This window comes from Oncorhynchus mykiss, chromosome 5, assembly GCF_013265735.2.
Source record: "Oncorhynchus mykiss isolate Arlee chromosome 5, USDA_OmykA_1.1, whole genome shotgun sequence".
Lineage (NCBI taxonomy): Eukaryota > Metazoa > Chordata > Actinopteri > Salmoniformes > Salmonidae > Oncorhynchus > Oncorhynchus mykiss.
Window position 1 is genome coordinate 29,902,945 of NC_048569.1, and position 25,372 is coordinate 29,928,316.

At 45.4% G+C, this 25,372-nt stretch overlaps 1 protein-coding gene across 2 annotated transcripts in view; it reads right to left on the reverse strand.

Annotated features, from left to right (window-relative positions):
* Nucleotides 1-42: 42 nt before the first annotated feature.
* The window catches only part of LOC110523582 (tyrosine-protein kinase ABL1), a 73,692-nt gene continuing 48,362 nt past the window's right edge, over nucleotides 43-25,372 (reverse strand). Inside the window, exons 1-12 of one of the 2 annotated variants that reach the window (XM_021602401.2) lie at nucleotides 23,358-23,659; nucleotides 23,061-23,210; nucleotides 18,875-19,039; nucleotides 16,923-17,218; nucleotides 14,356-14,628; nucleotides 9,411-9,495; nucleotides 9,067-9,244; nucleotides 8,520-8,704; nucleotides 8,222-8,374; nucleotides 3,722-3,811; nucleotides 3,259-3,384; nucleotides 43-3,111 (exon numbers count right to left, since the gene is read on the reverse strand). In XM_021602401.2, coding sequence (XP_021458076.2) covers nucleotides 1,487-3,111; nucleotides 3,259-3,384; nucleotides 3,722-3,811; nucleotides 8,222-8,374; nucleotides 8,520-8,704; nucleotides 9,067-9,244; nucleotides 9,411-9,495; nucleotides 14,356-14,628; nucleotides 16,923-17,218; nucleotides 18,875-19,039; nucleotides 23,061-23,145 — 3,261 coding nt within the window. In that variant the 5' untranslated portion in view covers nucleotides 23,146-23,210; nucleotides 23,358-23,659 and the 3' untranslated portion in view covers nucleotides 43-1,486. Of the gene's footprint in view, nucleotides 3,112-3,258; nucleotides 3,385-3,721; nucleotides 3,812-8,221; nucleotides 8,375-8,519; nucleotides 8,705-9,066; nucleotides 9,245-9,410; nucleotides 9,496-14,355; nucleotides 14,629-16,922; nucleotides 17,219-18,874; nucleotides 19,040-23,060; nucleotides 23,211-23,357; nucleotides 23,660-25,372 lie in introns of those variants that run through there. The other variant, XM_021602400.2, reaches the window with a different exon arrangement.

Here is a 25,372-nt window from a genome sequence, read left to right on the forward strand (position 1 = left end):
TTGTCACATTGTGTAAGTAGAGTAAGAACATATTCAATTGATGGGTTTCAAGTAGCAAAATTGCTTTGCATTTTAATGCAACAAATTGCACCAAGGTTACAGGGAGAAAATATGTATTTACAAAGGAAAGCAAAATAAGTCAAATTGTGAGGTGGCTCGGACACACAAAAAAAAAATCAAAGTAGTGGCATGATTTTTATGGAGAGGGGGAATAAAAAATACATGAACAGTACCATGAAGTAAAGGCAGCTTCAGGTTGATTTTGTCCTCAGGCATCGCAGTCAGTCAGGGCAAGGGTGTGGGGAACAGCACAAACTAATACTGAAAAGAAATGCATTATTTAAACGACAAGTAGAATATCTTAGTCACCCCCTGACTACACAGTGGCATTTCATTGGTTTGGTAAGAAATAACTGTCCTATAATCAACAATGGTCAGTTTCTCACTGTATATCTGGTTATGCATCCTCCATACATTAAAACATGATGTCCATCCAACTACAGAAGGCTTTTGTGAGGTTTGTAAGTGGTGTGTGTTGAATGTAATAAAATGGTCAGTCAAGAGGACAAGATGGAAACAACATTCAAATCCATCAGAGCTAAGTTGGAGTTCCCTGGTCCCTCTCCAGTAGTGTTCAGTATATGACAGTCATGTGCCTGCCTGAAGGAGAAACATTACAATTTTCCTCATCCACATGAGTATTTATAAGGCTATATTGCTCTGTTTTAGTTTATCAATGTAATTCCCAAAGCCAGTGTTTTTTAAGGCACTCTATTCAGATCTTGTGCACAGAAACAACATGTTCCCAGGTAGTCTTCCTGCTCACTTTGCTGCATTACTGCTACTAGCATCCATTCAAACTCAATACTGACAGTCACATCTTCACCATATCACACCACAGAGATCTGCCATGAAGGGTGATGTCGCAAGCTGAGGGGAAAACGGTAAATGAGGTGGAGAGACAATGTCCACTTCCAGACACTTCACTCAGACGCTTTGGCTGTTTGTCTCCACAGAGCTGAAAGGCTTTAAGTTTGTGGCACATTTGCAACTCTGCCAGTAAAGGAAAGAATGGGATATGCTTTTTGTCTATTGTGACATGATAGACATAGAAAATGATTGATGAAAAGGTGACGTGATGCAGAATTGGGCCCAGGCCTCTCTGGTTAAGGCTTTCAGACAAAACACATGAGGAAAAACTCAAACATCTGAATAAGGTTATTTTGATTCTGAGCATGGTAACCACAGTCTAGTGTTTGAAGTGTCCTCCGACATCCTGTAAGGCTGCATAACATCTATTTCTCCGAAGTGTGCATCATGCTCAAACTGTTCAGTGGCACTGCAGCATGCCCTGCGCTCCACCTCAACGTAAGTTCAGCATGACCACAGTGTAGGAGACACGACTATGGAACATTACATGCAGTGAGAGAGAAGGGGGAGGTTCATTAAAGTTCTGCTTTTTCTTTCAGTCAGTGTGGCCTCTCCGCTACCTCTGAACGATGTCACTGATCTCTTTGACAGACGAGAGCAGCTTGCTGAAGTCCTGCTGTGCTCCGCTGGTGCCCCCAGTGGCAGCAGGGCAGATCTGCAGCTCGCGCAGGCTACTCTCCAGTTTGTTGATGGCCTCGCGGAAGGCAAACTTGTTCCTCATCTGCTGGATGGACTCCACGTAGCTGACGCAGTACTTGGACAGGTTCTTGCCCGCCTCCAGCACGGCGCTGTGGCTGCCAGTCTGCTCAGAGTTGCGTCCGATGGCGGCACGCAGCAGCTCCGTGCCCTCCAGGACCATCTCTCTGGTGATGGCCGAGTTGGGCTGGCGCTCTGGGGGCGCACGCGTCTTCCTCAGGGAGCGGCGGGTGTTCATGAGGGGGATGAAGGCTGTGGGAGAGGTCTGGTCTCCTGGGGAGGTGAGGGAGGAGAAGCCCAGGGGGCTGGAGGTGGAGCCAGACACTGAGGAAGAGGAGGTCTTTGATGGCTGTGGTTTAGAGGAGGTGCTGAGGCTGAGTTTCTTGTGGCCCTCCAGGAGAGAGCGAGCTTGGTCACTGGGGCTGGATGGGTTGTGGGAGTCTGAGGCCTTGGCTTTGGTGTCTGTGGGAGAGGGGAGCTCCTGAGTGGGGCTGCGGGAGATCTTGCCTGATTTGGCACTGGAGGGCGGGGGTGGAGGGGGAGCAGGCTTGGGCTTCTGGAACTTGCCTCTCTCCCTGGGACCGGAGGAGTCCAGGTTGTGTTTGTGGCGGCGGGCCCTGCACTCGTCCCCAGCTGCCCCCAGAGTGGGAAACACGTTGGGCTTGAGCAGCTCGGCCTGCAGGGCGCTGGTCTTGGAGCTGTCTACCACCTGCCCTGGAAGCCTCCTACTAAGCTTGGGCGTCAGGGGGCTGGACTCCGCGTCCTTAAACACCTCATCTGATGGATCCTCTGTCTTCTTGGGCAGGCGGGGTGGGGGGGTGAGGGTGCCCATGCGAGGGATGCTGATCTCTGGCTTCTCGTTGGCCCTCTTGCGGGGCAGGGCGGGCTTCCCCCCGAAGGTGCCCGAGTCAAAATGGCCTTTGTGCAGGTCGCGGGGCAGCGTGACTGACTTCCACTCAGAGCGATCCGAGCCTGGGGACATGCTGGAGGCCGAGGAGGAGCGCAGGAAACGTTTCGAGTTAGATACTATATCCTCCTCGCTGGGTGGAGTGGTGGCAGTCTTACCACTTACACTGGGCACCACCGGCGTACACTTCTTCCTGGCATGATGAGGGGGGAACAAGGGGCCCGGGTAGGTGGGCGCCCCATTGGTAATACCCCCTGCCCCGTTGTTGTTAGCACCCAGAACCTTGTTGGGATCGTTGGTATGTGTATCACTGAAGTTGCCGTTGTTAAAGTCGTCTCGGTGGTCAGGCGCCAGCCCCCGTCTCTCCGGGTGTCCGTCCATCTCCCTGAAAGAGCTGCTGCGTTTGGGCGGGGCAGGCGCCGTCTTCTTCTTCTTCTTGATGAGGTTGAAGAGGCTGTTACGGGACTTGTCCTTGTCTTTGGGCAGCAGGCGGTCGTCCTCGTTCAGGTTGCTGTCCAGGAACGGACGCTCTTTTCTGGGGAGCATGGGGGACACGGCCACCTCCGGCTCCAACGCGTCTGGGTGAACACACAGACATGCATATCATCAGTTGTTTGAACACTCAATAAATTGTCCCAAAACTCTTTTGACATCTGTTAAATATGGGTTAAAAACACTTAAGGGTGCAATGCATTGAGAAGAGGGGTATGTTAGGCGAATCTCACCAGGGCTGTCTCCATCTCGGTCCACGTTCCTACGGAGGGTCCTGGTCTTGGTGGGCAGTTGTGGAGCCTGCTGCATGGGGCCCAGCACCACCTTCTTCCCTTTCTTGCCCAACTCCTTCTCCACCTCTGTCACATGACACACACACACACACACACACACACACACACACACACACACACACACACACACACCAGCATCGGAGACTGTGTATTAACCTACTTCTTGCTCTTATAACCCTTAAACAGCTCTGGAGTACAGCACCTGGAAAACAGATGGCAAATTAACTCCTCTAAGCTGAAAGATTACTGACCCAAATATTGTCTGGAAGTGCTTAGACGCTATTCTCTCTCAATCTGGTTTGATCTAGCACACAACCTACAGATAATACCTCAAATGTAAGAGTTACAGTTGTCTTAAATTCAGCTATAACGTGAGTAATTGTGACAATTTAAGGACACTCACCGTCAGAGATGCTGGACTCCTGAAACATGGTCTCAAAGGCCTGGTGGCTCTCAGCAAAGGAGGGCCGCTCGGTCGGGTTCCACTTCCAGCCTGGGAGATAGGGAGAGAACAGGAAATTAGGTTTGGTACCAATCACAAAACTGTCTGCATGATATGAATGTGTCTGGTTATTTCACATTCAGGGATTTTTCAATATTGGCAGACATGTTTCAACTATATTGAACAAAAAGAAACACAACATGCAACAATTTCAAAGATTTTACTGAGTTACAGGGATATAGAAGGAAATAAGTACATTTAAATAAATAAATTAGGCCGTAATCTATGCATTTCACATGACTGGGGATACAGATACCTTAAAAAAAAGGTAGGGGCGTGGATCAGAAAACCAGCCAGTATCTGGTGTGTGTCAGTACCATTTGCATCATGCAGCGCGACACATCTTCTTTGCATAGAGTTGATCAGGCTGTGCATTTGGGCCTGTGGAATGTTGTCCCACTCATCTTCAATGGCTGTGCGAAGTTGCTGGATATTGGTGGGAACTGGAACTTTGTCGTACACATCGATCCAGAGCATCCCACACATGCTCAATTGGTGACATGTCTGGTGAGTATGGCCATGGAAGAACTGGGACAATTACAGCCTCCAGGAATTATGTACAGATCCTTGCGACATGGGGCTGTGCATTATCATGCTAAAACATGGTGATGGCAGCGGATGAATGGCACGACAATGGGCATCAGGATCTCATCACAGTATCTCTGTGCACTCAAATTGCTATTGATAAAATGCAATTGTGTTCGTTGTCTGTAGCTTATGCCTGCCCAAACCATAACTGCACTGTCACAACGTTGACATCAGCAAACCGCTCCCCCACACGACGCCATACACAAGGTCTGTGGATAGTGAGGCCGGTTGGACGTACTGCCAAATTCTCTAAACTGACGTTGGAGGCGGCTTATGGTAGAGAAATTAACATTCTCTGGCAACAGCTCTGGTAGACATTTCTGCAGTCAGCATGCCAATTGCACGCACCCTAAAAACTTGAGACATCGGTGGAAAACGGCACATTTTAGAGTGGCCTTTTATTGTCCCCAGCACAAGGGGCTCCTGTGTAATGATCATGCTGTTTAATCAGCTTCTTGATATGCCACAGCTGTCAGGTGGATGGATTATATATAGTACTTCCGGTGCCGACAGATGGCTGCCTCGCTTCGCGTTCCTAGGAAACTATGCAGTATTTAGTTTTTTTTAACGTGTTATTTCTTACATTGGTACCCCAGGTAATCTTAGGTTTCATTACATACAGTCGGGAAGAACTACTGAATATAAGAGCAACGTCAACTCACCATCAGTACGACCAGGAATATGACTTTCGCGAAGCGGATCCTGTGTTCTACCTTCCACCCAGGACAACGGAATGGATCCCAGCCAGCGACCCAAAACAACGGCGTCGTAAAAGAGGCAAACGAAGCTGTCTTCTGGTCAGGCTCCAGAGACGGGCACATCGCGCAGCACTCCCTAGCATACTACTCGCCAATGTCCAGTCTCTTGACAACAAGGTTGATGAAATCCGAGCAAGGGTAGCATTCCAGAGAGGCATCAGAGACTGTAACGTTCTTTGCTTCACGGAAACATGGCTCACTCGAGAGACGCTAATGGAGTCGTGCAGCCAGCTGGTTTCTTCACGCATCGCGCCGACAGAAACAAACATCTTTCTGGTAAGAAGAGGGGCGGGGGCGTATGCCTTATGATTAACGAGACGTGGTGTGATCACAACAACATACAGGAACTCAAGTCCTTCTGTTCACCTGATTTAGAATTCCTCACGATCAAATGTCGACTGCATTATCCACCAAGGGAATTATCTTCGATTATAATCACAGCCGTATATATTCCCCAAGCAGACACATCGATGGCCTTGAACAAACTTTATTGGACTCTTTGCAAACTGGAAACCACATATCCCGAGGCTGCATTCATTGTAGCTGGGGATTTTAACAAGGCTAATCTGAAAACAAGACTCCCTAAAATGTATCAGCATATCGATTGCGCAACCAGGGCTGGTAAAACCTTGGATCATTGCTATTCTAACTTCCGCGACGCATATAAGGCCCTCCCCCGCCCTCCTTTCGGAAAAGCTGACCACGACTCCATTTTGTTGCTCCCTGCCAACAGACAGAAACTAAAACAAGAAGCTCCCGCGCTCAGGTTTGTTCAACGGTGGTCCGACCAATCTGATTCCACGCTTCAAGACTGCTTCGATCACGTGGACTGGGATATGTTCCGCATTGCTTCCAACAACAACATTGACGAATAGGCTGATTCGGTGAGTGAGTTCATTAGAAAGTGCATTGACGATGTCGTTCCCATAGCAATGATTAAAACATTCCCAAACCAGAAACCGTGGATTGATGGCAGCATACGCGTGAAACTGAAAGCGCGAACCACTGCTTTTAACCAGGGCAAAGTGACCGGAAACATGACCGAATACAAACAGTGTAGCTATTCCCTCCGCAAGGCAATCAAACAAGCTAAGCGTCAGTTTAGAGACAAAGTAGAGTCACAATTCAACGGCTCAGACACAAGAGGTATGTAGCAGGGTCTACAGTCAATCACGGATTACAAAGAGAAAACCAGCCCCGTCACGGACCAGGATGTCTTGCTCCCAGGCAGACTAAATACCTTTTTTGCCTGCTTTGAGGACAATACAGTGCCACTGACACGGCCCGCAACCAAAACCTGCAGGCTCTCCTTCACTGCAGACGACGTGAGTAAAACATTTAAACTTGTTAACCCTCGCAGGGCTGCAGGCCCAGACGGCATCCCCAGCCGCGCCCTCAGAGCATGCGCAGATCAGCTGGCTGGTGTATTTACGGACATATTCAATCAATCCTTATCCCAGTCTGCTGTTCCCACATGCTTCAAGAGCATTGTCCCTGTTCCCAAGAAAGCTAAGGTAACTGAGCTAAACGACTACCACTCACTTCCGTCATAGTGCTTTGAGAGACTAGTCAAGGACCATATCACTCCACCCTACCTGAAACCCTAGACCCACTCCAATTTGCTTACCACCCAAATAGGTCCACAGACGACGCAATCTCAACCACACTGCCCTAACCCATCTGGACAAGAGGAATACCTATGTGAGAATGCTGTTAATCGACTACAGCTCAGCATTTAACACCATAGTACCCTCCAAACTCATCATCAAGCTCGAGACCCTGGGTCTCGACCCCGCCCTGTGCAACTGGGTACTGGACTTCCTGACGGGCCGCCCCCAGGTGGTGAGGGTAGGTAACAACATCTCCACCCCACTGATCCTCAACACTGGGGCCCCACAAGGGTGAGTTCTGAGCCCCCTCCTGTTCCCTCCTCCTGATGGGACAGTAGTGGAGAGGGTAGTAAGTTTTAAGTTCCTCTGCGTACACATCACGGACACACACAGATAGCGTCGTGAAGAAGGCGCAGCAGCGCCTCTTCAACCTCAGGAGGCTATAGAAATTCGGGCTGTATCACCGCCTGGTACGGCAACTGCTCTGCCCACAACCGTAAGTCTCTCCCGAGGGTAGTGAGGTCTGCACAACGCATCACCGGAGGCAAACTACCTGCCCTCCAGGACACCTACACCACCCGATGTCACAGGAAGGCCATAAAGATCAACAAGGACAACAACCACCCGAGCCACTGCCTGTTCACCCCGCTATCATCCAGAAGGCGAGGTCAGTACAGGTGCATCTAAGCAGGGACCGAGAGACTAAAAAACAGCTTCTATCTCAAGGCCATCAGACTGTTAAACAGCCACCACTAACATTGAGTGGCTGCTGCCAACACACTGACTCAACTCCAGCCACTTTAATAATGGGAATTGATGGAAATTGATGTAAAATATATCACTAGCCACTTTAAACAATGCTACTTAATATAATGTTTACATACCCTACATTACTCATCTCATATGTATATACTGTAATTGATACCATCTACTGCATCTTGCCTATGCCGTTCTGTACCATCACTCATTCATATATCTTTATGTACATATTCTTTATCCCTTTACACTTGTGTGTATAAGGTAGTAGTTTTGGAATTGTTAGGGTAGATTACTCGTTGGTTATTACTGCATTGTCGGAACTAGAAGCACAAGCATTTCGCTACACTCGCATTAACATCTGCTAACCATGTGTATGTGACAAATACATTAGATTTGATTTATATATTATATTGACAGGGATGTCAACAAATTTGTGAAAAAATTTGATAGAAATAAGATTTTTGGCGTATGGAACATTTCTGGGATCTTTTATTTCAGCTCATGAAACATGGGACCAACACTTTAAATGTTGCGTTTATATTTTTGTTCAGTATAGTTAGTCATTAAGCACTCAATTACTTCATTCCAGTAGACATTAAACAAACAAAACATGATGAAGATAGTTAGAGAACTATTCTGAGAAGCCAGGCTGTGTCATTTAGACAGACAGATGTATGTGTACTCACAGGCCCTCATGAGCTGGTAGACCTTCTCTGGGCAGCCCTCCGGACGGTCCATGCGGTAGTCCTTCTCTAGGAGCTCATACACCTGGGAGAGGTCTATGCCAGGGTACGGAGACATCCCATAGGTGGCGATCTCCCACAGCAACACTCCGAACGCTGGGAGTTTGGGATAACAAAGTAGAGAGATTAGTCTATTTGCATGCCAAAACAAGACTATGACATTGTAATCACAATGACATAAATAATTCTAAATATCAGAAATACATTTGTCATTGAGTTACTGTGTCATCTTCAAACTCACCCCAGACGTCAGATTTGATGGAGAACTTGTTGTAGGCCAGGCTCTCCGGGGCGGTCCACTTGATGGGGAACTTGGCCCCAGCGTGGGCCGTGTACGTGTCCCCCGTCATCAGCCTGCTCAGCCCGAAGTCTGCCACCTTCACCAGGTGGTTCTCCCCCACCAGACAGTTACGGGCTGCCAGGTCCCTGGAGCACAGAGCGAAAACAGAGGAGCATTATGTATTTTTTTAGGATAGCAATTCTCTTCTAATATCTATGTCTTTAGGTGTTGTCTGTTACGTGGGCACTTGAGTATGAAGCTGAGTCTCAGCAAGCTTGACAATTAAAAGCAAATTGGGGAATCGACAAGAGGACATAAATCACATCTTCTAGGCCATAATAAAACATGCTGGGGCAAAGTCAATCTCACAGCAACAGCGCACATATGATATTTCTGTCTGGGGGAGGGGAGGGGAAATGATAGGCAAGAGTGAGGGGCAGGGGAGGTTAGTGAAAGGTAAGAAATGCAAAGAGAGAGAAACTGAGGTTAAGCTAGTGTCATGTCTCACCTGTGGATGAAGTTCTTCCTCTCTAGGTACTCCATGGCGGAGGAGATCTGCGTGGCCATGTAGAGCAGCACCACAGCGTTCACCTCCTCCCTGTTACACTCCCTCAGGTAGTCCAGCAGGTTGCCATGGGTCATGAACTCTGTGATGATGTAGAATGGGGGCTCCCGCGTGCACACGCCTGGCAGAGAGAGAGAGGCAGACAATGGCAGCACTGACAATGGCAGTACAGTGTGGCATTTCACAAAGAGACAATTAAGACTGAGGGCTCTAGTTAAAAGCAGTGCAATATAAAGGGAATAGGGTGCTGTTTGAGACGCAGCCTGAGACATAACCCAGTAACTCACCCAGTAGCTGTACCAGGTTGGGGTGTTTGATCTCCTTCATGACAGCAGCCTCCTTTAGGAACTCCTCCACCTCCATGGTGTCCTCCTGAGTGGGTGAGAACAGGGTCAGAGGGTCAACCACACACAGGTGAAAATATATTCAAAGAGTTAGCTACATCTACACTGCCTTCAGAAAGCATTCATACCCCTTGACATATTCCACATTTTGTTGTGTTACAGCCTGATTTCAAAATGGATTGTACAATATTTGCACATTATTCTTAAAACAGTTATTCAAGCTCTGTCAAATTGGTTGTTGATCATTGCTAGACAACCCTTTTCAGATCTTGCCATAGATTTTCAAGTAGATTTAATTCAAAACTGTAACTCGGCCACTCAGGAACATTCACTGTGTTCTTGGTAAGCAACTCCAGTGTAGATTGCCAGTGCAACCTTTTTATTCTGTAAAGGCTTCCTTTTCACTGTGTCATTTAGGTTAGTATTGTGGAGTAATGACAATATTGTTGATCCATCCTCAGTTTTCTCCTATCACAGCCATTAAACTCTTAACTGTTTTAAGCAAATTTCAATTTACAAAAAAACCCAGATGTTTTCGTCTATTGAGCTTCTAGTCATTTTATAGCTACTGTTTACAGGCCTCCTGGGCCATATACAGCGTTCCTCACTGAGTTCCCTGAATTCCTATCGGACCTTGTAGTCATAGCAGATAATATTCTAATTTTTGGTGACTTTAATATTCACATGGAAAAGTCCACAGACCCACTCCAAAAGGCTTTCGGAGCCATCATCGATTCAGTGGGTTTTGTCCAACATGTCTCTGGACCTACTCACTGTCACAGTCATACGCTGGACCTAGTTTTGTCCCATGGAATAAATGTTGTGGATCTTAATGTTTTTCCTCATAATCCTGGACTATCGGACCACCATTTTATTACGTTTGCAATCGCAACAAATAATCTGCTCAGACCCCAACCAAGGAGCATCAAAAGTCGTGCTATAAATTCTCAGACAACCCAAAGACCCTTGATGCCCTTCCAGACTCCCTCTGCCTACCCAAGGACGTCAGAGGACAAAAATCAGTTAACCACCTAACTGAGGAACTCAATTTAACCTTGCGTAATAGCCTAGATGCAGATGCACCCCTAAAAACTAAAAACATTTGTCATAAGAAACTCGCTCCCTGGTATACAGAAAATACCCGAGCTCTGAAGCAAGCTTCCAGAAAATTGGAACGGAAATGGCGCCACACCAAACTGGAAGTCTTCCGACGAGCTTGGAAAGACAGTACCGTGCAGTATCGAAGAGCCCTCACTGCTGCTCGATCATCCTATTTCTCCAACCTAATTGAGGAAAATAAGAACATTCCGAAATGTATTTTTGATACTGTCGCAAAGCTAACTAAAAAGCAGCATTCCCCAAGAGAGGATGATTTTCACTTCAGCAGTAATAAATTCATGAACTTCTTTGAGGAAAAGATCATGATCATTAGAAAGCAAATTATGGACTCCTCTTTAAATCTGTGTATTCCTCCAAATCTCAGTTGTCCTGAGTCTGCACAACTCTGCCAGGACCTAGGATCAAGGGAGACACTCAAGTGTGTTAGTACTATATCTCTTGACACAATGATGAAAATAATCATGGCCTCTAAACCTTCAAGCTGCATACTGGACCCTATTCCAACTAAACTACTGAAATAGCTGCTTCCTGTGCTTGGCCCTCCTATGTTGAACATAATAAATGGCTCCCTATCCACCGGATGTGTACCAAACTCACTAAAAGTGGTAGTAATAAAGCCTCACTTGAAAAAGCCAAATCTTGACCCAGAAAATATTAAAAACTATCGGCCTATATCGAATCTCCCATTCCTCTCAATTGATTTTGAAAAAGCTGTTGCGCAGCAACTCACTACCTTCTTGAAGACAAACACTGTATACGAAATGCTTCAGTCTGGTTTTAGACCTCATCATAGCACTGAGACACTTGTGAAGGTGGTAAATTACATTTTAATGGCGTCAGACCGAGGCTCTGCATCTGTCCTCGTGCTCCTAGACCTTAGTGCTGCTTTTGATACCATCGATTTGAAACCCAAATTGGTCTACACGGACAAGTTCTGGCCTGGTTTAGATCTTATCTGTCGGAAAGATATCAGTTTCTCTGTGAATGGTTTGTCCTTGACAAATCAACTGTACATTTATGTGTTCCTCAAGGTTCCGTTTTAGGACCACTATTGTTTTCACTATATATTTTACCTCTTGGGGATGTCATTCAGAAAAACTTAATGTTAACTTTCACTGCTATGCGGATGACACACAGCTGTACATTTTAATGAAACACGGTGAAGCCCCAAATTTGCCTTCGCTAGAAGCCTGTGTTTCAGACATAAGGAAGTGGATGGCTGCAAACTTTCTACATTTAAACTCGGACAAAACAGAGATGCTTGTTCTAGGTCCCAAGAAACAAAGAGATCTTCTGTTGAATCTGACAATTAATCTTGATGGTTGTACAGCTGATTTCAAGGTTTTACTGTTAACCTACAAAGCATTACATGGGTTTGCTCCTGCCTATCTTTCCGATTTGGCCCTGCCGTACATACCTACAAGTACGCTACGGTCACAAGACGCAGGCCTCCTAATTGTCATCCCTATAATTTCTAAGCAAACAGCTGGAGGCAGGGCTTTCTCCTATAGAGCTCCATTTTTATGGAATGGTCTGCCTACCCATGTGAGAGAAGCAGACTCGGTCTCAACCTTTAAGTCTTTATTGAAAACTCATCTCTTCAGTAGGTCCTGTGATTGAGTGTAGTCTGGCCCAGGAGTGTGAAGGTGAACGGAAAGGCTCTGGAGCAACGAACCACCCTTGCTGTCTCTGCCTGGCCAGTTCCCCTCTCTCCACTGGGATTCTCTGCATCTAACCCTATTACAGGGGCTGAGTCACTGGCTTACTGGTGCTCTTCCATGCCGTCCCTAGGAGGGGTGCGTCACTTGAGTGGGTTGAGTCACTGATGTGATCTTCCTGTCTGGGTTGGCGCCCCCCCCTTGGGTTGTGCCGTGGTGGAGGTCTTTGTGGGATATACTCGGCCTTGTCTCAGGATGGTAAGTTGGTGGTTGAAGATATTCCTCTAGTGGTGTGGGGGCTGTGCTTTGGCAAAGTGGGTGGGGTTATATCCTGCCTGTTTGGCCCTGTACAGGGGTATCATCGGATGGGGCCACAGTGTCTCCTGACCCCTCCTGTCTCAGCCTCCAGTATTTATGCTGCAGTAGTTTGTGTGTCGGGGGGCTAGGTTCAGTCTGTTATATCTGGAGTATTTCTCCTGTTTTATCCAGTGTCCTGTGTGAACTTAAGTACGCTCTCTCTAATTCTCTCTTTCTCTCTCTCTCGGAGGACCTGAGCCCTAGGACCATGTCTCAGGACTACCTGGCATGATGACTCCTTGCTGTCCCCAGTCCACCTGGCTGTGCTGCTGCTCCAGTTTCAACTGTTCTGCCTGCGGCTATGGAACCTTGACCTGTTCACCGGACGTGCTACCTGTCCCAGACCTGCTGTTTTCAGATACTCTCAATGATCTCAATGATGACTGGTTCCTCTCTAGGTTTCTTCCTAGGTTTTGGCCTTTCTAGGGAGTTTTTCCTAGCCACCGTGCTTCTACACCTGCATTGCTTGCTGTTTGGGGTTTTAGGCTGGGTTTCTGTACAGCACTTTAATATATCAGCTAATGTAAGATGGGCTATTTAAATACATTTGATTTGATTTTAAAATCACCATTGGCCTCATGGCGAAATCCCTGAACAGCTTCCTTCCTCTCCGGTAACTGAGTTAGGAAGGACGCCTGTATCTTTATAGTGACAGGGTGTATTGATACACCATCCAAAGTGTAATTAATAACTTCACCATGCTCAAAGGGATATTCAGTGTTTGCTTTTTAATTGTGTTATTTTTACTCATCTATCAATAGGTTCCCTTTTTGCGAGACATTGGAAAACCTCCCTGGTCTTTGTAGTTGAATCTGTGTTTGACATTCACTGCTTGACTGAGGGGCCTTACAGATAATTGTATGTGTGGGGTACAGCGATGAGGTAGTCATTAAAAAACTATGTAAAACACAATTATTGCACACAAGTCCATGCAACTTATTGTGTGACTTGTTCAGCAATCTTTTTACTCCTGAACTTATTTAGGTTTGCCATAAGAAAGGGTTTGAATATTTATTGACTCAAGCCATTTCAATTCATTTATAATTTCAAAAAACATAATTCCTCTTTGACATTATGTGGTATTGTGTGTAGGCCAGTGACCAAAAATCTAAATGTAATCCATTTTAAATCCAGGCTGGAACAAAATGTGGAAAAAGTCCAGGGGTGTGAATACTTAGATGGCACTGTAGACTATACGCATGGCTAGCTTCACATGTTTCTACCTATAGAAGCGTTACAATAAGTGTGTTTGCTCAGCAGATGTCTAAACTGGGTAACCTTCTTCTGTTCTACACCAGGTGGTGGTATACTCAGCACAGTTCCCAGTTCCCATCACACCATCCTGAATCTCCACTGTTATTTTACAACTGCCTAACTAAGACTACAAGCAGCTAAAAGACAATATTGACAACTGCACTATTAACTACTACAAAAAATAAATACAAAAACAAACTACTACAGACAATATTGACTACAGCACTACATTAGGGTGGCAGGTAGCCTAGCGGTTAGAGCGTTGGGCCAGTAACCGAAAGGTAGCTGGTTCGAATACCTGAGCCGACAAGATTAAAAATCTGTTGATGTGCCCTTGAGCAAGGCACTTAACCCTAATTTGATCCATGAGCGCCATACTACTATTATGGCGGACCTTGTAAAACAACCAATTTCACTGCACCTATCCGGTGTGTGTGACAAATAAAATAAAACAAAAACACTGTCATCAACTCATTCTGATGGTTTAATCTCACGTGTACCTTGAGGGTCTTGACGGCCACGGTGAGGCTGTACTTCTTCCAGATCCCCTCGTAGACCTCTCCGTACTGGCCCCCGCCCAGCTTGTGCTTCATGGTGATGTCGGTGCGCTCCATCTCCCACTTGTCATAGTTGGGTGACACGCCATAGATGGTGGGCTTGTTGCGTTTGGGCGCTGGGTAGTGCAGTGTGGTGATGAGGCCATCGGCTACCGTGGAGTGGTGGTGAACCAGCTCTGCCAGTGTGTTGAATCGACTCTCAGACGACACATATAGCTGGGGAAAGGGAGAAGAGGGAAGAGACCATTTCCAGTTGAGACTATGACTGTTAAGCCCATAACAGAAAGGAGATTCAATGACCTTGGGAGTGAGAGGTTGGTTGGAGCAACACCGGAGATGTGGGTTTAAATCCAGCTCGAGTTACATAGACATTAAATAGGTAACATTACATTAAAGTGTCTAATAGATGAACACCAAAGAGGATAGATAAATGATTCTGTAGTATGAATCACCTGAACTGGCTGGATATGATAATATGTGGAAAAGCAGCACACTCAGAAAGCACGTAGAGCAAGAAAAGCACTTTCCAGCAGCAGATGATCTCTGGCGAGAGATATTGGTCAAGGCTGACTGAACACAGTCTTTTCCATTGTCCATGTCTTATATAAGACCACAGTCCCAGATCCTGTGTTCCACTGTGGAAACATTCCGCACTCTTCATATCTTCATAAATGGATACATTTCCAGAGTTCATAACATAATGTCAATGGAGATAATGTAAGTAGGTACTAACTGAGTAGGTAGGTCGTGAAAGAACCTGAAAAGAGCCGCATCCGAAGGTCTGGAACAATAAAGAGGCCTGTTCCGTTGTTCAACTACCTCACATTCAGCTTAAAGCTCCAACTTGACCACTTATCAGGGCCTGTCTCAGTAAAAACCATCCAAGCAGGAGCTCAATTTCATTAACACAAGAATCTGGGCTGATCAGAATACTGTCAATCACTGTGTTGTGTGGGGGTGATATGAGGAGTGTTCCACAGACATGAGAGGTACACATATTGGGAAAGTCTGCATTCCAGCCGGCTGATTGTGAGCACAGTGGGAGATAGCGGAACTGCAGGGGATAGGGAGGGTAGGAGATTGATACTTTAACACACACACGCACGAGACCAGTGTGTGTGTGTCATTTTGTCTACGTGTGTGTGTTTGTGTGCGCGTGCTGGTCTGGTGTGGAACAGAGAGGTCGTTTGGAGCATTCCTCTCGTGCATGCCGTTCCACTCGCTCACCTCTGTGCAGTGAGGAATGCTGGGATCCGTATGACATAGAAAGGATGGCAGCTGTCCTGCGGTGGAGGTGGTTTACCTCAGCTGGCCTGACAGACAGCTGGGTTAAGAGAGGGGAGAAGACAGCTGGCAGACTGACTATTCTAATACTCGTACGACTTCTTTCCCAGTCTCCATTCCTCCTGACCACTAATAACGGTTGGTATAGCACAATAACAGTGTGTCCTAACAGTCACATACAGCCTCCTTTTCTTCAAACGGACAGGCTTCTGCAATGAATGATGATGCTGGTTGAGCTGAAAATATAATAGGTTGATAATGAACTATTAGGTACCGATTTTTCCACTCACTGTATTTTCACCTGGATTTGGTCCTCAGCATCTTTCTATTGAGGTCAGTGGTCATGAAGGAGAGGAGAGGCCATTTTAGAGTGTTGAAATATAGGCCTCTAACCTAACCAGTTCCAGACCTGCCGTGTCCTCTCTAAATGAGCCTTTCCCAGAGGGGGTACAGTAAGCTGCTCTGTGGAGACCTCCACTAAAGCCCACTGTCTGCCTTGGCCACAGCCTAATGGGCTGTATAACCAGAGGAGCTCAGTGAGACAGTCATGTCACTTACAGCTGCCTCCAATAATCACTTAACCAGAGAGAGAGGTAAAATCCATGGATGTTTAGGACTTGGGGACATAGGACTCTGTCTTAAAGTCTTAAAGTCTTAAAGCATTTGGTTTTAAATATACGTAAGTATCAAAAGTAAATGTAATTGCTAAAATATACTTAAGCATCAAAAGTAAAAGTATAAATAATTTCAAATTCCTTATGTTAAGCAAACCATATGGCACAATTTTCTTATTTTTATTTACGGCTAGTCAGAGGCATGCTCCAACACTCAGACATAATTTACAAACGAAGCATGTGCTTAGTGAGTTCGCCAGACGAGAGGCAGTAGGGATGACCAGGGATGTTCTCTTGACAAGTGTGTGAATTAGATCATTTTCCTGTCAGGCTAAGCATTCAAAATGTAACGAGTACATTTGGGTGTCAGGGAAAATGTATGGAGTAAAAAGTATAATATTTTCATAAAGTACATAAATGTAGTGAAGTAAAAGTAGCCAAAAATATAAAATAGTAAAGTAAAGATACCCCCCAAAAAACAAATTAAGTAGTACTTTCAAGTATTTTTACTTAAGTACTTGCACCATTGGTCTCTGTCTGGGCACCTTTACATATGAAGATGTGATGTGATAGAGTAGAGGTAGGAGGTGTGTGTGTACTGTATATCCTCACCTTCCCGTCGGAGGCCGTGTTGATCCTGTAATGGTAGACACGACCCTCGTAGCGCAGTGAGATAGACCTCTGCCCGGGGCTGCTCTCGCTCTCCCTGACCAGGAAGCTGCCGTTGATACCCGAGCTGAGCAGGTACTCAGCAGCGTTGCGCGACACAGGCCCATGGTACCAGCTGTGCTTCTCCAGGCTGTTGACCGGGGTGATGTAGTTACTGGGCACCCAGCCCTGGCCGTGGTTGGTCTGTGCCTCGCACCACTCCCCATTATGGTTATAACCCAGGACTCGCAGCTTCTCTCCTGCAGCACGGGTGGACATGCCATTAGGGTGAAATCAGGGGAAACTACAGGGGGATTCTACACTACATGCGAGACCTTTAAGGAGTACGGCAGGCGGTTTATATAGACACCACTCCAAGTAGATTTCTACTGGTTAAAGGAGAAACGTCACATGTAAAAGAGACTTACTATAGAATGGTTGATTGGTTGCTATAACTGACTAGTATAGTTACCATCCTAAAGGTTCTACATTCTACACAATTGAGGCAATGCTTGCAAGGAGCTTGTGCTAACGTTTATTTCCAGTTGCATTATAGACCAACATGAAAGTGCCACATACTCAGTATTCTGAGACTGAGCCAGAGTGGTTAATCCACTGTATCTAATGTAATGTTTACTCAGATTGTGACACTGGGTTTTTTTCCCATTGGTTATGAGGTTAGCAGGGTTGACGTCACTGTCTGATCCTGGTTTTAGACTCAGCATTGCGGCTCAGCATAAACTACAATTCACAAGAGAGTTTAATGCAAAAGTGTATTAGTTAATAATATATGTATTTTTAAACATTAACATGATAACTGTACTTTTCAATTTGGAGATATGAAGATACGAGGCCAACCCAACTTGTTTAGTAAGAAGCCCTAATTGAAGCCCTAAATTCAATATTTATTTTATAGACTTCTGTATAAAATCTACCCTTATATAGCCTTAGTGACACAACTATTTAGATTGATTATTACATAATGTATTTTGCCTTTTTATTTCCTGGTATTTAAATATGAATTTTTGCATCTCTAAACTCTCCTGACTGCTGCATTGTGTTCCAGCCGCTCCAGTGGAAAGAGCTCTTTGCGACAATGGGACCAGCTATGCTAGTTAGCAATAGCAGTAGCAGGTAGCAACAGCGCTCGTCCAATGATTTGTTTTATGTTTTAACGCTGACACGTGGAATCATTACGTTGTCTTAGCCTGTATATGTTTGACCTAGCTGACAATCAAGGAGAGATAGGGAACGGGACACAAATATGTGGATTTCCAGACAGTCTAAACCCTCCCCATCCCCCCGAGAGGACACTGTACCCATCTCAGCGCAGTCAGAGCTTTTAAATGAAGATAAAAACACAAGCAGTTCACACACACACACAGTCCTGTTTATCTACTGCTGATAAGGGCCGTTTTGCACATTGACCCCATGACGAAGGCAGGTCCCTGACAACAACAAGACCAGAGGGAGTATTTTCACACAGCCTGTTGATGCTCTCTAGGCTATGATGGACGGTTTTACTGTTAAACGTTTCAGAGCACAGAGACGGTTCTCTGACGGGAATCTAATGTACCCTCACAGAGACAGTTCTCTGACGGGAATCTAATGTACCCTCACAGAGACGGTTCTCTGACGGGAAGCTAATGTACCCTCACAGAGACAGTTCTCTGACGGGAAACTAATGTGCCCTCACAGAGACTGTTCTGTGATGGAAAACGAATGTACCCTCACAGAGATGGTTCTGTGATGGAAAACTAATGTACCCTCACAGAGACGGTTCTGTGATGGGAAACTAATGTACCCTCACAGAGACAGACTCACAGCGCAGAGCTGGGGACTGTTCCATTTCAAGTCACAGTACTGCATTTGATCGCAACTTTCTGTCACACACACACTCACACACATTATCTTACCTTTAGTTATGCTGAGAGTGTTGTCCCCACTGGCCACAAAGTCATACAGCGCAACAAAAAGGTTGGGGTCATTCTCGCTGGGCCCGGCCAACAGGTTCTCTTTTGAGTTCCAGCGGGCCGCTTCGGTCAGACCCTGGGGCTCAAAGTCTGGTCTCTGGAGAGCTTCTGGAACACACAACAGACAGGTCCAATGTGAGAACATGTCTTTATCTATTAAACAAGTGGACATTGGGGGAAAAGAGCGAGATCGGGAACTGGGAGTGAGTCGATCAGATCTGTGTTAAATAAACCAACAACTAACAAGTCAATAGACTTTCTATCACCATGTCATAGAAACAGACATAAGAGAAAAATACATTCTCAATGTACTGACATTTCAGTCTTCAGGCTATTCCAGGAACACACACAGACACTTAACACATTACAAATTCACACCTGTATATGTAGCCTGTTCTTTAAAGAAAAAACTCCCCCCGTCACACCGAAGGAACATTTCTCAGAAAAAGTTTCATGGTTGCACTATTGTGCTGGCCTGCACAGCAGCTGTGATTTGACTATGGTATTAAAGGCAGCAATATGAACTGATATCTTTCATTAAGACCAGGCCGATAACATTGTCCATCTCTGCACTACTTACCTTTCATTTCCTGGAGTACCATGGCTTTGCTTCAATTTCAAGACATTGTTTTCAATAACAAGACTCTCCAATAAGAGTTGACCCATCTTTGCCTGCAATGTTGTAGTAAGAATGGAAATTCTAACTGTAATAAGCTTCCAATAAGTTCTGAAATAACACTGTTTACAGGCACTACAACAACAGATTATGCTCATTATACCCAAATAATGGGAGTTTGAGAGCCTGAGAGGTATCTGGATGACACATCAATGTCACCAGAACTGGAGAGAGAGAGTTGCAGAAGAGAGGTGGAAACAAAGAAAAGAGAAAGGGGAAGAGATAGAGGTGACTTTATTGTGTGATGGTGACTTCATTGTGTGGCCAAATCAGCTGTTTCAGCACCTTGCGCCTCTCACCACACACCTCCTCAGCTCGGACACGGCCTGAGAAAGCCAGGGAGAGACTTTTGATCATCTGCTGAGGCCATAGTGATACCCGAGAGAAAGCACAGGCCTGTTGGTAGTAGGCTAACCTACTGAGTTTATGCTAAATATTCCATTCAGGAGACAGGGATGCTGTGATATAGTGAACCCTGGCAAAGCACTGATCCTTGATTGTTATGATCTTTATTTGTATCTTACGTCAAGCCAACAGCCCTGACAGAGCAATCTGGTGAAATGCAGACTGGAAGGCTATTTTGTGTTCTACTGTGGGCATACATAGTGTGATGAGAGCCACAGAGAGAGATAAAATAAATCCATGGTTACCACACACTGCTCACCGGCTGGGTGCTATGCGCTGGGGCTCTAACTGGGTGCAGGGCACAGGACAGACATTAGGGATGTGCATGATGAACATTCCCGAGGAGTCTGTGATAAGAGGCATCTGAACACATTCTGCTCCCCAGCATTGAGCCACTGGTAGAGGGGCCTCCTGTTAACAGTGGATTGGGATTGCAGAGCAAGAACATAACCATTCAGACAATGAGCAGAAAGAAGGTCTCTCACTCTATAATCATTCATGACATTTGAGAATCCCTATCTTTCTAACAATAGGCTACAAGCGCAAGGGTGCACATGAGGAAAGACGGCTTGATTTCTGAAAGTGAGCGGCTGAAATCAATCGAACTCCAAGGCTATGATTCAAGTCGGAAAAAATAAGCTCTTCGATTTTGGAGAATAAACATTGGCAAACGAAGGTTGCATGGTGACGAAATCACAGAGTTGGAGGAAGATAAACAAATAAGTGTACTGAGTAAGACATGAGAGGAGGAGGGTGGAGGGGACAGACTGGTGTGTGGGCACTAGAACAGCCAACCCCCTACACATACTGTATATCCATTTTACTGACCACAAACACCTCTGCTCTTAGTGAGTGAAGAGTGGCAGCAGACTGATACACTGCATGATATCAGAGATAGAAATGGAATGAGACTGAACATGAGGCTAAAAAGAAAGAAGGAAAGCTAGAAATCCAGCAGTAGCTCGTGGAGAGGCGGGGATTACATCATATCCTGACTACATTACTGGGGAAGAGAATCCATCCAGCAGTGATGAAATATGTGTGGAAATCGAGGCACTCTATGACAGAGATGGTATGAGTATTAGAGATGAACTGATGAGCTGAAACTAACCCCAAACACACTGACAGAACACAGGATACAGAGATTGGCCTGGTGGAGTTTATCACAACCAGTACCTTCTTGACCTCAGATCAAAACACAGTAGGTCCAAACATTCCAGTTCCATGATGTAGAGCCAAGCCACGTGAGGTGAAGGACGGAAAATAACTCACGCTGGGGCGATTCTGTTGCATCACCTGGCTGTTGACAACTGTGACGGGTGACAAAGAGCTTGATGCTGGATCAAGCCTGAGATCTGGAGGTCTAACCACTGTTTGGAGATCCTATCTGGATCTGTGGCTGGTGCCGCTGTAGACTAGTTAGCTCCCCCCAGCTCTACTGTGGTTGAGTCAAACATTGGGGCATTAAACATGAGGGTGAGTGAACCTGCCACACAGAGGGGGACAGGTGTAAATTGCTAGGAGTTATTGAATAATTTGTAACACATACTGTTGCTATTAGTAATGTCAACTGAAAGAAGATTAAATTGGGGTTTATCTTTCCTCTTGCAAATTCATTCAGTGGATATTCTTCCAGAGAGAATTGCTTCATTTTTTAAGAGAAAAACACTTAATTCCAAATCAGAGACTGTTCATTCAACATGCTTTTTGGTCCATCTTAATTTTTGTGTATGTAAAGTTATATGAAAGGGTGTGTTTGAAAGATTAATCAACATTCACTTTGCTGGAATGTGTTCCGGGACCATTTTACGCAATCCTGGGAGAAATGGTGGAAAAACGTACTCAATTGTCATACTTGAGTAAAAGTAAAGATACCTTAATAGAAAATTAGGCAAGTAAAAGTGAAAGTATTTGGTTTTAAATATACTTAAGTAGCAAAAGTAAATGGAATCGCTAAAATGTACTTAAGTATCAAAAGTAAAAGTATAAATAATTTAAACTTCCTTGTATTAAGCAAACCAGGCGGCAGTTTTTTTCTCCTTTCATTTACAGATAGCCAGGGGCACACTCCAACACTCAGAAATAATTTATAAACGAAGCATTTGTGTATAGTGAGTGACAGATCAGAGGCAGTAGAGATGACCAGGAATGTTCTCTTGATAATTGTGTGAATTGGACCATTTTCCTGTCAAAATGTAATGACTACTTTTGGGTGTCAGTGAAAATGTTTGGTGTAAAAAGTGCATTCTTTTCTTTAGGAATGTAGAAGTAAAAGTTGCCCAAAATATAAATAGTAAAGTAAAGTACAGATACCCAAAAAAACTACTTAAGTAGTACTTTCAAGTATTTTTACTTAAGTACTTTACACCACTGCCTGGGAGCATGTGACATGGGCCATTTCACAGTCTTCCATTACAAAACAATTTCACGGTTGAAACTCAATGTACTCCGGATTTCCCAGAATTCCATTAATCTTTGATTCAGGCTAATCCATTTAGCTCATCTTTGTTTCAAGTAGGGCAGAGTGTAGGCTTGGAAAAGAAGTACAATAGCACACTTTATAAGGCATTTAGTCCTAAAAAAAACTCGACAACTCAGTTCAACTTGTCTTTGCATTTCATAACGTAGAAAAGCAATAAACAAGATGTAAATCTTAGCAAAGCACAAAAAGGAAAGTGTAGATTTAGATAAGATCCTCTCTCCTCATAAACAAAAGTAAAACGGGCCCAGCCGGGAATCAGATTTCCTTGTATTCTCTCCCCCCCCTCTTTCCTCTGCACCGAGCCAGTGTGTCTGGCTTCCCTCTCCCTCCGCTCTCCCTCTCTCCCCCTCCTCCGCTTTCCAGAGCCCAGGAACGACAGAGGCTTAGAGAGCTCATCTTCTCCCTCTCTCGACTTTCTCACCTCCCTGCCCAGCACAACCAGCTCCTCTACACTGTCCTCTCCTTTCTTTCTCTGACCATCTTTGTCTTTCTCTGAGAACCAATCCCAAAACAAAACTCGCAATACCCCATGCCAACCCCTCTACAGCAGTTCCTCAAATTCTTACCTTCCAAGTAGCAGCTGGAGGAGGACGAGAGGCCTTTCTTAGATTTACACCCCACCAATTTCAGGCAAATCTCCAACATTTTCATTTGCTTTCTTTCGCTTCCACTTTAAAAATCTTGTTAGTTTGTCGGCCCAGTGTCCCTTCGGTTACCTTTCGACGGCAGATCAACAGAAAAAAAGTTTGAATTTTTTTGTGGTCGGTCATGAAAAGACAAAGAACATGAACAAAGAACAAGACAAAAAAGGTTAAGGAACAAGGGATTCTGCTGTTCTCCTCAGAATCTTTGGCTGTTATTACCCTTTTCTCTCCTCTCTTTCACAAACAGAAAAGCGAACTCTGTGCTGCCAGAAAAGTCTACAAACTTTCTAGTCCAAGCGGCTCCATCTTTTTTTTCTCTCTGGTCTTGGTTAGCTCCTCTCCGGAGGATGCAGAAGCGACCCAAAAGTGTCCGAAAGCGTGCTGGACATGCGGATGTGTCAGTTGAGTGGGCAGTAGGGCAGTCCGGATGGTGCCATTCCCACTCCTGTCCCCTGTGTGTGTGTGTGTGTGTGTGTGTGTCCGTTAGCAGGAGAAGCACAGGGACTCACTCGTGCTACAGGCTGCCAACAAAGGGCCTCTTTCAGGATCTGCCTGCTGCACTGAATGACATCAGCTGGTTGGGCCCTCCCACCTCCCCCAACACACACTCAAGAAAGTGAGAGAGAGAACCACTATACACACACACCAAGAAGAACACAAACAGAAACACGCCAGTGTGCCAAAAACACATTCAAAAAGACAGATGAAACCTCTGTTGACAACAAAACTTGATGTTAAAACTGAAAAGTCCATTCTGAAAAGTTTCTCTTTGTCCTTCTGTTTGAGAGAGTCACAAGACACTTTTTCTAAAGCCCCTCCTCCAGGACTTCAAACCCCACCCTCACTTCTCCCCCTCTTCCTCCCCTTTTCTCTTGCTCGGTTCTAAAATGTTTACAGGTTAGAGAGTGGGGTCTGGAAAATGGCTGGCTTTTTAAAGGCACAATAGTTGGAGCTTGGAGTAGAGAGCTATTACACAGTCAGATAACAGAGAAAAGCCCTCCCTTAACTTTTAAACTACTCAAATAAGGTTGAATTGCCCCGGGCTGTGTCAACTGGAGGTGAACTGTGATAACTGTGAAATCTAATATGTCTCAACTGATAAAATAAAGACATTCATCTAAAAGAAACATGCAGGGCCATGTGCTTCTAGGGAGAGAATGTTTGGCTGTTTCTGTGAGGAACAAAGAATCTCTGGCAGAAGTCAGGCACTCTTGCGACATGCCTTTCTCTAGCTCGGTCTTCCCTCAGCTGTCTTTAGAGTGGCCATGCATGCGTTGCGTCATACTTTAGCATCTTATGCCTTGGCAATGTTATCAACAAGAGTCACTTGAATGAATAGGCAATTACAGGCACAACCATGCAGTTGCTCCAAAACCAGAACATTGACACAAAAGGTGCAGAGGTAATTGTGGGTAAATTAAGTGTTACCAGTATAGACGGAAGGCAATACTCAATATAGTCATAGACGGATAGACTTGTGACTTCAGTCGAGACCAGTATCCCTCAAAACAGCAGGTTATTCACTTCCCTTTATGCAGATGCTGTGTGTGTGTGTGTGTGTGTTACCTCTGCAGAGATCAGAGGCACACTTCAGCGGGTGACTCCAGACTGGCTGGAACCTTAGATGTGTCACTCCACAGCCCAGAAGCACACTGATAAAAGGACTGAATCAAGGCCAGGAGCCTGTTGCTATTGTTATGCCAGTCAATGAGGTTGTTATGCCAGTCTATGAGGTGTGAGTGCAGCAGTGTTGAAGGTGGTAATATGCCACCAAGAAGACAATAGGATTCTCCTAATGAGAGAGAAATATTCACAACTTATTTGTTTACTGACAAAATAGTCTAACATTCTATGCGATCCTCAAATCGGATGGAAATCCATACTTCAAACTCTTGGACATTAAGGCTACCCAATGGACTGTGGATCCAAAAGGGTCATGGGTTTGAACTGGGCATCTTTTTCATTCAAGTTACTGTATCTTAACTGTGTGACATGTAGGCATTCTGACACATGGCGTTGCACTAAGTGATGACCATCCAGTCACATGCCAACATCATCTCAGCCTGGCATGGCAAACATGTGCGTTCCTCTCACCCACACAGTGCCTGCACAATAATCAAAAGAGAAACGTACCCGCATCCTCCATCGCCCCGAAACCCCATTAACTCACCGCAGTCACTGAGCAGAGAGGGAAGAGGAGAGATGGAGGCGAGGCTGTAAAAAAGCCAGGGGGA